The sequence below is a fragment of the Eptatretus burgeri genome, chromosome 15 (genome assembly GCF_056783735.1).
Source record: "Eptatretus burgeri isolate ZD-2024b chromosome 15, Ebu_testis_v1, whole genome shotgun sequence".
In the NCBI taxonomy this organism is placed as follows: Eukaryota; Metazoa; Chordata; class Myxini; order Myxiniformes; family Myxinidae; genus Eptatretus; species Eptatretus burgeri.
This window is the reverse complement of record NC_140975.1, coordinates 50,117,921-50,130,305: the sequence shown is the minus strand read 5'-3', so window position 1 is coordinate 50,130,305 and position 12,385 is coordinate 50,117,921. Positions and strand designations below refer to the sequence as shown.

General features: G+C 45.0%; 1 protein-coding gene across 2 annotated transcripts in view; it reads right to left on the bottom strand.

The window, feature by feature from the left end:
* Positions 1-7,555: 7,555 nt before the first annotated feature.
* Positions 7,556-12,385, bottom strand: part of SPTLC2 (serine palmitoyltransferase long chain base subunit 2) — a 70,545-nt gene continuing 65,715 nt past the window's right edge. For both annotated transcript variants that reach the window (XM_085858530.1, XM_085858531.1), the window contains one exon: positions 7,556-9,738. In XM_085858530.1, coding sequence (XP_085714656.1) covers positions 9,643-9,738 — 96 coding nt within the window. In that variant the 3' untranslated portion in view covers positions 7,556-9,642. The remainder of the gene's footprint in view (positions 9,739-12,385) is intronic.

Genomic DNA, 12,385 nt, shown 5'->3' with positions numbered 1-12,385 from the left:
TGTTAGTGAACTGGATATCTCAATAAGTTGTGTACGGATTCGGACGAATCTTGCTGGACAGGTTGGGTATCAAACTTGGTGAAGATCCGGATTCGGATACAGCCTCCCAGTTGGATACAAAACATACTGTTCAGCTTGGCAGAGGTATGCACTCTTCCCAGTGCTGGTCCAGTTTCTCCTTCCTTTTGACATGATAATAACATATGGCTCTTTCGAAGTGGCTTCAGAGAAATTATCAATTTAATACACATCAAGCTATTTATTATTTTATTTCTGAGCACTTATAAGTTTTTACTTTTCTTCTTCAATCCACATGAGCTCGTCTGAACCGTTTTCAGCACAGTGGGGTCCACGGAATGATGATGTGTGTACCATTCTGATGAAAATGAAAACTGTCATCATCCAGTGGGCCCTGCCGCAGGCCAGACATCATCCAGCGGGCCCTGCCGCAGGCCAGACATCATCCAGTGATCCCCGCCGCAGGCCAGACATCATCCAGCGGGCCCCGCCGCAGGCCAGACATCATCCAGCGGGCCCCGCCGCAGGCCAGACATCATCCAGCGATCCCCGCCGCAGGCCACACATCATCCAGCGATCCCCGCCGCAGGCCAGACATCATCCAGCGGGCCCCGCCGCAGGCCAGACATCATCCAGCGATCCCCGCCGCAGGCCACACATCATCCAGCGATCCCCGCCGCAGGCCAGACATCATCCAGCGGGCCCCGCCGCAGGCCAGACATCATCCAGCGGGCCCCGCCGCAGGCCAGACATCATCCAGCGATCCCCGCCGCAGGCCACACATCATCCAGCGATCCCCGCCGCAGGCCAGACATCATCCAGCGGGCCCCGCCGCAGGCCAGACATCATCCAGCGATCCCCGCCGCAGGCCACACATCATCCAGCGATCCCCGCCGCAGGCCAGACATCATCCAGCGGGCCCCGCCGCAGGCCAGACATCATCCAGCGATCCCCGCTGCAGGCCACACATCATCCAGCGATCCCCGCCGCAGGCCAGACATCATCCAGCGGGCCCCGCCGCAGGCCAGACATCATCCAGCTGGCCCCGCCGCAGGCCAAACATCATCCAGCGGGCCCTGCCGCAGGCCACACATCATCCAGCTGGCCCCGCCGCAGGCCAAACATCATCCAGCGGGCCCCGCCGCAGGCCACACATCATCCAGCGATCCCCGCCGCAGGCCAGACATCATCCAGCGATCCCCGCTGCAGGCCAGACATCATCCAGTGATCCCCGCCGCAGGCCAGACATCATCCAGCGGGCCCCACCGCAGGCCAGACATCATCCAGCAGGCCCTGCCGCGGGCCAGACATCATCCAGCGGGCCCCGCCACAGGCCAGACATCATCCAGCGGGCCCCGCCGCAGGCCAGACATCATCCAGCGGGCCCCGCCGCAGGCTAGACATCATCCAGCGGGCCCCGCCGCAGGCCAGACATCATCCAGCGGGCCCCGCCGCAGGCTAGACATCATCCAGCGGGCCCCGCCGCGGGCCAGACATCATCCAGCGGGCCCCGCCGCAGGCCAGACATCATCCAGCGGGCCCCGCCGCAGGCCAGACATCATCCAGCGGGCCCCGCCGCAGGCTAGACATCATCCAGCGGGCCCCGCCGCGGGCCAGACATCATCCAGCGGGCCCCGCCGCGGGCCAGACATCATCCAGCGGGCCCCGCCGCAGGCCAGACAGGTACAGAGCTGTAATGAGACACAATGTGGATTCAAAGTTCGATTCCGAAGTCTCACAGGTGAGGAGCAATGAAGCCGTTGTGACTTTTATTTCGCAGTTTGGTCCTCCACTGCACTGTACTGTACAAAGACCTCTTGTAATTTAACCTGATGGACATGTTGGTGGTAGTGCGTACTAATAAAAGTTGCACTTTAAAAAAAAAAAACTGACGTTACCTGGCAAAAAGATATCCCACACAAAGCATTTCGTTTTTTAAGTGGAATTTGCAGCGTTTTCTTCTCCAACGTAACATCCATTGTAAAGCAACATCTTTTTCCCTTCACTGAGGTGAGAATATTGAATTTCGACAATTCCTCCAAATGTGGTTTCCTTCCGAACCCAATACGGGCCCATAAATCAAGTGTAGATGATGCATGTCGGCAAGTACGGGACGTCACCCAAAGGGGACTGCGGCTCAGTTACCTGGCGAGAAGGTCGCCATGCCGAGAACAATCTCGGTGCCCCTCGAACACAGAAACCCAGCATGTGATGATGTACAGGGAGGGTCTCACAGGAGAACCATCGGGAGAACGGTGCGGCTCGAGGACGTGCGCAGAGCGCTTCCTGATTGGTGGAAAGTTTGAGGTCGATGACCACACACGCACTGCACATGTGGAGTGCGATATCAGTCGAGTGTACGACACTGAGTGATGACAAATGTAAAACTTCCGACACTTTACCCGAAAAGATAAAATAAAAAAACCAACAAACTGCAGCCGGTCGGAGCAATCGAACTTTGGAAATATCTTCACATGTTTTTATGAAACATTTGGGAGAAACATGAACTAAACAGTTTGGATATTAAAGTGTCCCATTTGTCATATTGATCATTTCATGTCCAGAAGAGCAGAATCTTTCTGAAACTGCAGTGGAGGAGGTGGTGTTCCGTTCGCAAGTGGCTTGCTATCGCTTTCCGAGCCAGTTGTTCCATATCAACCGCTTTTCAAACCGCTCTGCAAGTGAAGAAGAGAGTTGTTTCGTTATGTTTGCAAAAATGACCGCCACAGTCGGATTCAGAATTGAGGAATTTTCTGCAATGAAGCTGAGTCGATGGGTCTATCACTAGCCCATTGTAGACAGGTCGGTGGTCTCTGTCTTTTACCACCTCCTTTCTGGTCTTGAACCCTTTGCTCTTTCCATGCTTTGTTCCCCTCATTACCACCCAGGTTTCTGGAAGTCTGACAGTCCACCATCAACCCACTTCTGGTGAAACTACCTAAATCTAGAATCACTGCTCACCTCCCCACATTTGTTTTTCTTTTTTCCTACTTGTGGAATCAACTTTCACATTTTCTTCCACCTCATTCTTCCCTCCCGGTCTTCAAGACAGCTGTTCACCATCTCAGATCATATGCAATCCCAAACCATGATCTTTTCTACCCCACGTTAACCTCACTCCCCGACCAAATCCCTCCTCCTTCCAATTTGCCAGTTTTCTCTCCTTGGAGTTTCCTTCTCCAAGCATGTGTGTTTTGCATCCTGGTTTTCTCTCTTACGTCTTGATCAGTTCAGTGTGCTCGCTCTTCCACGAGCCTCAACTTTGTACACCAAAATAATAACAAGAGCGCAAGTGAGCACAATATACGGCCGAAAAAGTCTCTGTGACACACACACACGCGCGTACGCACAATTATATATTCAAACACGTCAATTTATGAAGAACAAGAAGGTATATACAGAATTGTGCTACTACATGGAAAACAGCATCCTGGTTGCCATGGCAACCACTTTAGATGACGAACATATGTCGTGACACTGTCTCCACAGTCTGTACCTATGTACCAAATATGAAACGTGAAAGTTGAAAACTTTGGGAGTAAGAATGTGGACAGGGACGGACAGACAGACAGGTATCACATAATATATATATATATATATATATATATATATATATATATATATATATATATATATATATATATATATATATATATATATATATATATATATATTTTGGGCGTATAAAAAGGTTCTAGCTCATAGTGAGGTACAAGGGTTCCAGTCTCAGTCTCTCTCTAAGGCTGACCACCGAAAAAGATTGAAATTTACCTGCCAGTCTTTTTGGAGGGACAAGGTGAGAATATGGGTCTTTATTTCACTAAAAATAAATAAATACATATGTAAAACATGTTTGAGGTAAATGCCAAATTCCCTTTCTCCTGATCAGCTGACAAAACTGCTACAAGCTTGCCTGGCAGAAAGATTTAACACAGAGTGGAAGGATCCGCAAAGTGACACTGGATTTTCTCATGACGACGACATGTCATTGATGTACATCAAGAACAGCATTGGTTCCAAAACGCTTTGAGAGACACTGCCCTCGCAGTAGAGCATGGGATCGTATTGCATCAAAAGCAACTCACTGCTTAAGAGAGTGCAGGATAGTTGATATGTTAACACACAGGCGCAAATCCAGTAGGGAACTGCGATAGCACTTGCTTGCCGTTTGAAAATCAGGGCAGAGTTCCAGATAAAGAAAGCATGGGAGATCTCCAGTGAGATGTCCCCGACGTTTATTCTTGGTTGAGAGCATTCATTCAATGCTGACACAGAGGTAGTGTATTTAAGATGGGATGATCTGGGCAGAAGCCAAACAGAGGGTCAGAGATCAGAGAGCCAGAGAGAAAATACGAGTACCAAATTTTGCTGCAATTATAAATGCCATTTTCTTTAGTGAGGATGACTAATCTGGTTTATGATGCCATTTTCTTAAGTGAGGATGACTAACCTGGTTTATGATGCCATTTACGTGGTAAATGGGAAATGACCTGGATGGAGCAGAGGAATCAGGACTGGACAAGGCAGGTGGACAGTTCAAGTATCAGGGTGCTGACATTGTCAGTACGAGTTGTAAAATCATGACAGAGGAATTTCTCCACCTTGTCAGGAGAAAAGTTCATATTCTGAATGACATGAACTTTCCTTGCTGCCTCACCGCTGCTTTCTGGCAATACGCAACAAAATGACGGACCAAAGCTAAACGAGGCTTTTTGTGCATGCGCTATGTGCGCATTTTCAGTGACCAGGTTGTTTGCCGAGCACTTTTAACCTGCCATTACCCGAAATGTGTGATTCAAATCATATTATAAAACATAATTTTCAGCATTTTGAAAGAATGGCAATTTCAAAATGGTTAATCATAACTGCTGTGTTCCTGAATTAAAATCGGACTCACAGAAATATAGGAACAAGAGAAATATCCATGGAAAAAGAGGAGTCGGTTTCTGATCATTTCCGAAGCGGTGGTCGTGCGTGTCGCACGGACGCATATGCACACACTTCTCCTTTCACCAATAGATGCAAGCATTGAGTACACTTTCTATTGCAGCCCCCAAACTAAGCAAAAATATAGATTAATAACAGCACTCTCAGCCCACACAACTCCCACTTCTCTCAAATAAGATTAATAGTAAATGTCATTAAAAAACAAACAAATAAAATAAAATAAAAAAAAACACCCTCAGGTGCATCGCTAAGCCCAAGATATGACTTTCCCATCGGTGTTAAGAAGCAAGAAGATTTGGGAAGAACACACCCGTGTACGAACCTTCAGGGCTTTCACGGGCCCACGTCGTCAGGAGTTTTTGCAGTATGGGTTGCAAGATAACAACTTCTTGGAAGAGTTTAACAGGAAGTTCTCCAAACCCTTTGCCACAAGTACATTTCCAAGTATTTTCAGCTTCTTTCAAAGTTTTTTTCAGTCGTTTCATGCTGCAGTCCTTATCTGGCATGCGTGAAATATCTATGCCACCCCGATGAACTTCGTTACTAAGGGTGTCTGCACATGTGTGACAAGCAATCTGGGGAGGAATACATCATTTCAAAAGTGCCATATTGCCTCACCACATGAATGCTTTGATGTCAACATTCAAAAGTAACCTAACACCTCTGTTCCACATCAAATGTGGCTACATTGGCTGCCATGATAGTTTGACCAAGAATGCTTTGTTTAGTGGAACAATCACATTATATTACAACTTCAGTCTCACAAGTTGTTTCAATTACATTAATAAGCCAATGAGGTAGAGGATGGGTAAAAGATGAGGGAGAGATGAGAAACCTTGGCATTTTCTGCAGAGAGAGAATCAAGAGTCAGCCTTGTCATATGCAGTGTCCATTGTAACCCAGTTCTTCAACAGCAAAAGAACAGAGGATCAGCATGTTGCCACATGTAGATTAGACCAATTGCCACAAAGTTTTAGTTTAGATGATGAACGACCTGCGGGTTTGGCCTTAAGATGGGCCCGATGCTAAATTCTGGCACGTCCGAGGACAGAAATAATGTTTTGTGGAGAGACTGCAGTGTCCCATTAGTGAGGTTGGTTTTCCAGGGGGGGGGAATGCAGGCTGCTTTCTGGCAATTGACGCAGCACACAAATCATTATACCAGGGACGATATGCTGGCCAAGAAAGCGAGGCATGTTGTTTGAGTGAATGAAGCAAAAAAGGAGAGCGAATCGTTTGTTGAAAAATAATTTCCAAGCATGCTTCATGTCCAGAGATGAAGATAGTGGACCATTAAATGGAAGGGGAAGACGAGATGGCGGAATGCAGTCTTGACCAATTTGCCCGATTAAACTTCCAGACATAGCAGTATTTTGGTGGATCTCTGAAGATCCCGGCCTCCTTCCAGAGTACATGATTTGAGGAGCTTGGCCACGAGGGGTCGTAGAGGAAGAACAGGCAGGTTTTGAAGGAAAGTTTGACATGAAAGCAAGGTTGGAAATAAAGTATGAGAATCCAATTGATTGGGTAAAGACAGCAGTGTCATACAAGGCCTTGGCTGTAATGCTTCCTCACGGTGGTGTGAGGACTAACAAAAAGCTAGCTGGGATGGTGACAGCTGAAGTTGACACGGATAAGTAAGAGGGTTAAGAATAGGAGAGACAGCGAATTGGAATGGCATCATCATCGTTCATAACCTAAAGGCCACCATGTTTTACGAGTCATTCAATGAGATGACAATCACAAGGTGACAAGTCTGGAATGTATGGGAGATGATTAACTTCTCCAACCCTTCTCCACACGAATGTGTTCACATTTGTCATGTGACGTCAAGCATTATCATGCAGTGGAGTCACGTTCTAAGTCAGAGTACCTGGCCATCTATTGATCGACTCACTTCATTGCTCAACAACCGACTCGATGACTTATTATTGACAGTTTTCCCACATTCAAGAAATTCCAGATTAATTAAATTATTAAACTCCAAAAATACTTTTCCAAAAGCTCAAACGTTTTTGGTGGTGAGGACCAAGAAAGTCTCTGCTCCATTCTGGCTTGCTTTGACTCTGGCTGGACGTCTTTTGGTAAGCACTTTGTACAAATCAACCTGAGAATTTCAAGTGAGATCAATGACCGTTTCCACACTTCGAAAACTGTCACCCGTTTCTTCAGCAATTTCATGCTTAGCAATTTCACGATTCGCCAAAATTAGCTGTTTAACCTTCGGGTCAAAGCAGTTGGTTGCACGCGAGAATGCCCAAATATCGCTCACCAACTACCGGCCATTTTCGATCTCGCTGCATCATTTCAACACAGCTACGTGAAACGAAGGCAAAACACTGAGTTGCGCAGACAGTCTCCTGTGAATATCAGCAACTTTGATGTCATCCTTCAAAAGGAACTTCATGATGCACCTCCGTTCTGTTGCACAGCAGATGTGACGACGTTGGCGGCCACAGTCGTTTTACCCAGAATTCCCTTTCCAGTGGAACCATCACGTTCGATTGCAACCTCAGTCTCTAGCTTGCTTCAATGACATCATGAGTCAATCTGTATAAACTCAAAACAAACAATAAAAGAACAAAAGAAGCATTTGTGAAGCTTTTAATATTGAAAATATATGTACAGAACATAATATTATTCATTCTGAAACCCCGAATCAAAACAACATAAGGAATCCAAAATCAGTGGTACTTCTCCTTGCCAATTGGATCACATCACAAATGGGCAAAGAGATGGTGTTAACGACGACAGATATTGCGGAAAGTACAACGTCAACACAAAGTGTATATAAAGCCATTATGGGCAACGTTTACCATAATGCTATTTAACCAGCAAAGCGATTTCATTGGTTCATGGAAAATGATGCAAAAGAAAAAGAAAAATCGCTGTTGGGATCGGTTTACACCAAGGAATGTTAACTTTTACTGATACCGGTAACAGCTTCACTTGAATAGAATCGCTTGACTAGTAAAATACCATCAAGACAAATGCTTCCAAGTACTGGATGAATATACACTGCCAAAGAGAAAAATAAAATAAAATAAAAGTTGCACACAAACACACTCCTATAATCATCATACGACCCACCGAGAGTTTGAGAAATTATCAAAAGTGGAACAAATTCCCAGCAAGGACACAGGAGTTCACATCCTCACAATTATTTAGAATCTGGTGACTCCACAAAAGCAGCTGCACTTGGAATCTCAGCTTGGGAGATAATATGCTCATGAACATAAATTATTTTATTACCAAATCTTACCATCCCTCCCTTCCCTCGCCCCCCCCCCCCACACAAAAAAAAACCATCTCCACAATTTGCAAAAATAAATTTCGATTTGCAAAACGGGGGAGGGGGGGAATTGATATAAATAAAATGAAGTCTTTCCAAAAAAGTCATTTCATACATTATTGGTTGCATTAGACAACCTACTAAAACAGTCGCTCTTTCGAATCGATACAAGAGATGTAGCAATCCCAAGGCACCAGAGTGGGAAGACTTGCGAGAAGTACATTTCCACAAGAACCCAACAATAGAGCTCAAGGAAGCGCAAGCAAAAATACGTCGTAGACAGACAGGCCAACGACCGAGCAAGAAGAGCGAACATCTCCTTCATTACATGGCCACATCGCGTCGCCACAGTTAAATGAACGTAGTGACTATTGGACAAAGGGAAATAATTTGATGGTTCCAAGCCATGCTTCCAGAGAAGAATGTACCTCCTCATCAAATGTTCGGTTATGTACACAGATAGACAAACTTACCACTTTCCGAAATGAGCAGGTATCAAGTATTTGTTTGTCTCAAACTACTCCTCCACTCCCTTTCCTTTTACAGATTTAGATTGACGTGTCGTTTGAACCAGTTCTACTCGGTGGTACGTGAGAAGTGGAGTTTCCACCAGAAGGATACTTTTGCATTTGAGCGTTGGATACGTTTGTTCAAACCAAACCGTAAACTAAAGGACAAATTAAGCATTAGGAAATATAAAAGATTTATTTTCAACAATAATTATGAAACAAAATATTCGTTTTGTTTCGATCTCAAAAACTCAGCAATGACCAAACAGCTGAAGATAAGTTTCAGACTCTGGGGCTTGCTTACATAAGAATTGTCAAAACATTTGCAATTTTCTGTGTGCAATGCTTAATGGAAAATAAAATAAAAAAAAATTATGTGCAAAGTGGAAGGATCATGATCAAAATTAAAAAAGCTGAACCACGTACGCAATCATTGACAGGTGCTTTGGCATTATGGAAGGGAGTGTAAAAGTTTCTCCTGCCAGGAACCCGCTCCCCACCATCCCAACAACGATGAAGGAACGGTGCTCACCAGCGCAACTTTTTCGTTGTTGTTTTTCACCAGTGTCACACATTTTTACCAGTGCTCGGTGAGTTGCATGAAGCCAGTGGAATGTGTCAGTATTTTTGCTCAAACTTCTGAAAAAGTGCAAAACAAACAAACAAAAAAAAAACTCCCCATTGTAATGCCCTCAACATCAAACAAAAAGTATTTAAACATAGTATTTAAATAATTGAGCCTTAGATTAAAACACGTAGAGGTCTGAAAGGAATATGATGTACGTAAGTGTTGATAAGGTGATGGAAGGTGAATTGCGACACGTTCCAGGACGAAATAAACCGTGTGAGAGCCACCAGTTGGGTAGTTCAGTGCATTCAGTAAACTGGCTCTTCCGTGAGTTGCTGTTGTCTGCGATGTCGAGAATATTTGACGTTCAAGAGATCCCCGACTTCATCCATTTCTTTCAGGACCTACAAAACAAGGCCATGGCAAGGACAAATTAAAGAAGCATTGCCAATCCCATGGCAATCGAAGATAAATATCCATGGGGGGGAAAAAAAAAGTTTACAAAAATAAAACCCAAGTAGGCGTTTTTGCAACAAGACATTGCGAGCAAAATGATGAGGGGCAATTTTAACGAGAACGCATTTGGTAGAGCGCATACCTCTGCCAGGCCGAACAGTTTACGCTTTGTATCCCACTGATAGGCTGGATCTGTATCCAGACCTGAACCAAAATCTAATCGGTTTGTTCTTGTCACCAACCAAACTCATCAACTAAGTTTTGTCATTACCCTTCATATCATTATTTTTGGATGTATTGTGTGATATATCCTTTTAGCCCCATCTCTCAATGGTGAAGAATTACTTGACTCAGCCTGTCATCCTTCTGAGGATGACAAAATGAGTGCCAGCTTGTTGGTATCCTGTGACGGAGTGGCGACCCGTCCAGGATTGTGCCCAATAGCCAAGGAGCCTGCTTAGGCAACGCGAACCCTCTGCACAGAATATGGTCCCAATGGATGGATGGGGTAACCAGCATGGGAGTGATGACCCATCCAGGACTGCACACCTTGCCAATGAAACTGCCAATCGGAAAAAAAAAATTCTCTGGATATTCACCAAGATCGAATCAATTGGTCCTTGTCACACACCTAAACTGTCCACAACTTTTTGAGAAATCCTGCTTTTGAGATTTTTTTTGAGAATTCTAATTTTACATTTTGAACACTGTAGAACATGAATCAGAGCACTAACCTGCAGTTTAGCAGTACTTTGGATCTGCATTTGGCAAATGTATGAAATATCATCCCGAGCACGCATGCACACAAAGGAATAATTAAGGTAATAATTATAATAATAATGATAAGGTGACTGTTTTAGTAAGCTTGGTATTGGCTTTGCAGCTAAAGTGGCTGACTTGGGACCTTAGAGTCCTGAGTTCAAGCCCCTGTCAGCCATTGAACTAACACCAGGTGGGGTCGGGGTATTAACCATTCGGGGTACCCTGCGTCGGAGTGGCGACCCGTCCAGGACTGTACACCTTACCAATGAAACTGCCTCAGCAGCCCTATGCGCCGTTTCAGCGCAAAAGGAATGGCATTATTATTTTTATTTAATTGTATTAGTCTGTCTGCCTGTCTGGCAGCGAAACAAAATCGAAAATCATTCAAAACAGGAAACTAACTGTTCTGAAGGACGTCATAAAGGAAGCAAACAGGCATGAAGAACTAATGTACAGTCAACCCTCAAATATTGCAGGTTCTAATATCGTGGATTTTGACAAATCGGGGCAACCGATTGTGTTCCGATTTAGTCATAGCGGTATTTCATTTTGGTCCTTGCGGTAATCGTGGATTTTAAGCCAAGATGAGTCTTTGTTTGTGTCCGCGTGGCCGATTACCTACCATGACGAGCCTGTTGGTTTTTCTCATGCACCGTTAATTGTAGTAATCCGACCAGCATACAAGAACGAAGCGAAGTTTAATAACGAATCGTCATCGAACAAGAAATGGCATACAGAGATCCTGTAATACGAGATCTATGAGATCAAGTGCACACACAACAGTTAATAATGGCGCCCAAACGTAAAACGATGGACAAAATTAGTTGTGCCAAAAGGCAGAGAAGGGTTTATGACATTGTGCAAAAAAAAATTGAGTTGTTAAATAGATTGGCAAGAGGTCAAAGTGCGGCATCTGTGGACCGTCATTATGGAATCGATGAATTGACTGTGCGCTGAACGGGAGTAAAATGTGTAATTCGGGAGAAATCATTGTGGATTTACCAACGTTTCTACGAGGCACCAGGGGCCGAAGGACTTCAGTTCAACCATGGTTGACGCCGACAAGATGGGATTATTTGTGAGGAGGCCACCATCTGATACCTTTCTCTCCAAGCAAGAAAGATCTGCTCTGGCTCAAGGTGGCTGAGGTTCGTTTTACCCTTCTTATACGTGGCAGTGCAGCGGGCGACTTTGTCGTGCTCCCGATGATCGAACAGCCATTGCAAGTTCTACATCCACATCTTTCTAATGAACACCTTCCCCCTCTCTAGCAGCATCATCCCGAGCGAAGTCTTGTGTTTTCTATCTACGGTAGAGGACAGTACAAACGAGTACATAGTATTTACCGTCACCCACCTCTGTTTTGTAATAAATTTAAAAGGAAAAAGTTTTGTATTTCTGTTTATTTTATACTGTATTTATTTTACTTACATGCTTATTTCAATGTCAACATGCTTTTATACATATTTATTACCCTCGGCGAAGAATTTGGAGAGGTTATTGAATTTGGGTCCGTCTGTCTGTCTGTCTGTCTGTCTGTATGTCCGCAAAGAACTTTCGTGTTTTTCTCCACAACCGCTTCGTGGATCGAGACAAAATTTTCACCATTGGTGCGACAACTCATGGAGAAAGTTTCGATAATGATGATGTCATAGCGTTGCGGGGCCGGGACATCGGCCGTGGCACGACTGCCAGATGGAGCCGCAAGTCGGCTCGACCGGAATTCAGATCGTACTTCTCCGGATAAGTCCGGAGTCGACGGGTCCTCGTTTTGGACCGTGAAGGGTCAATGTTTCCACCACGTGTTACAGGGTTATTTGCCAAATCTTCAAA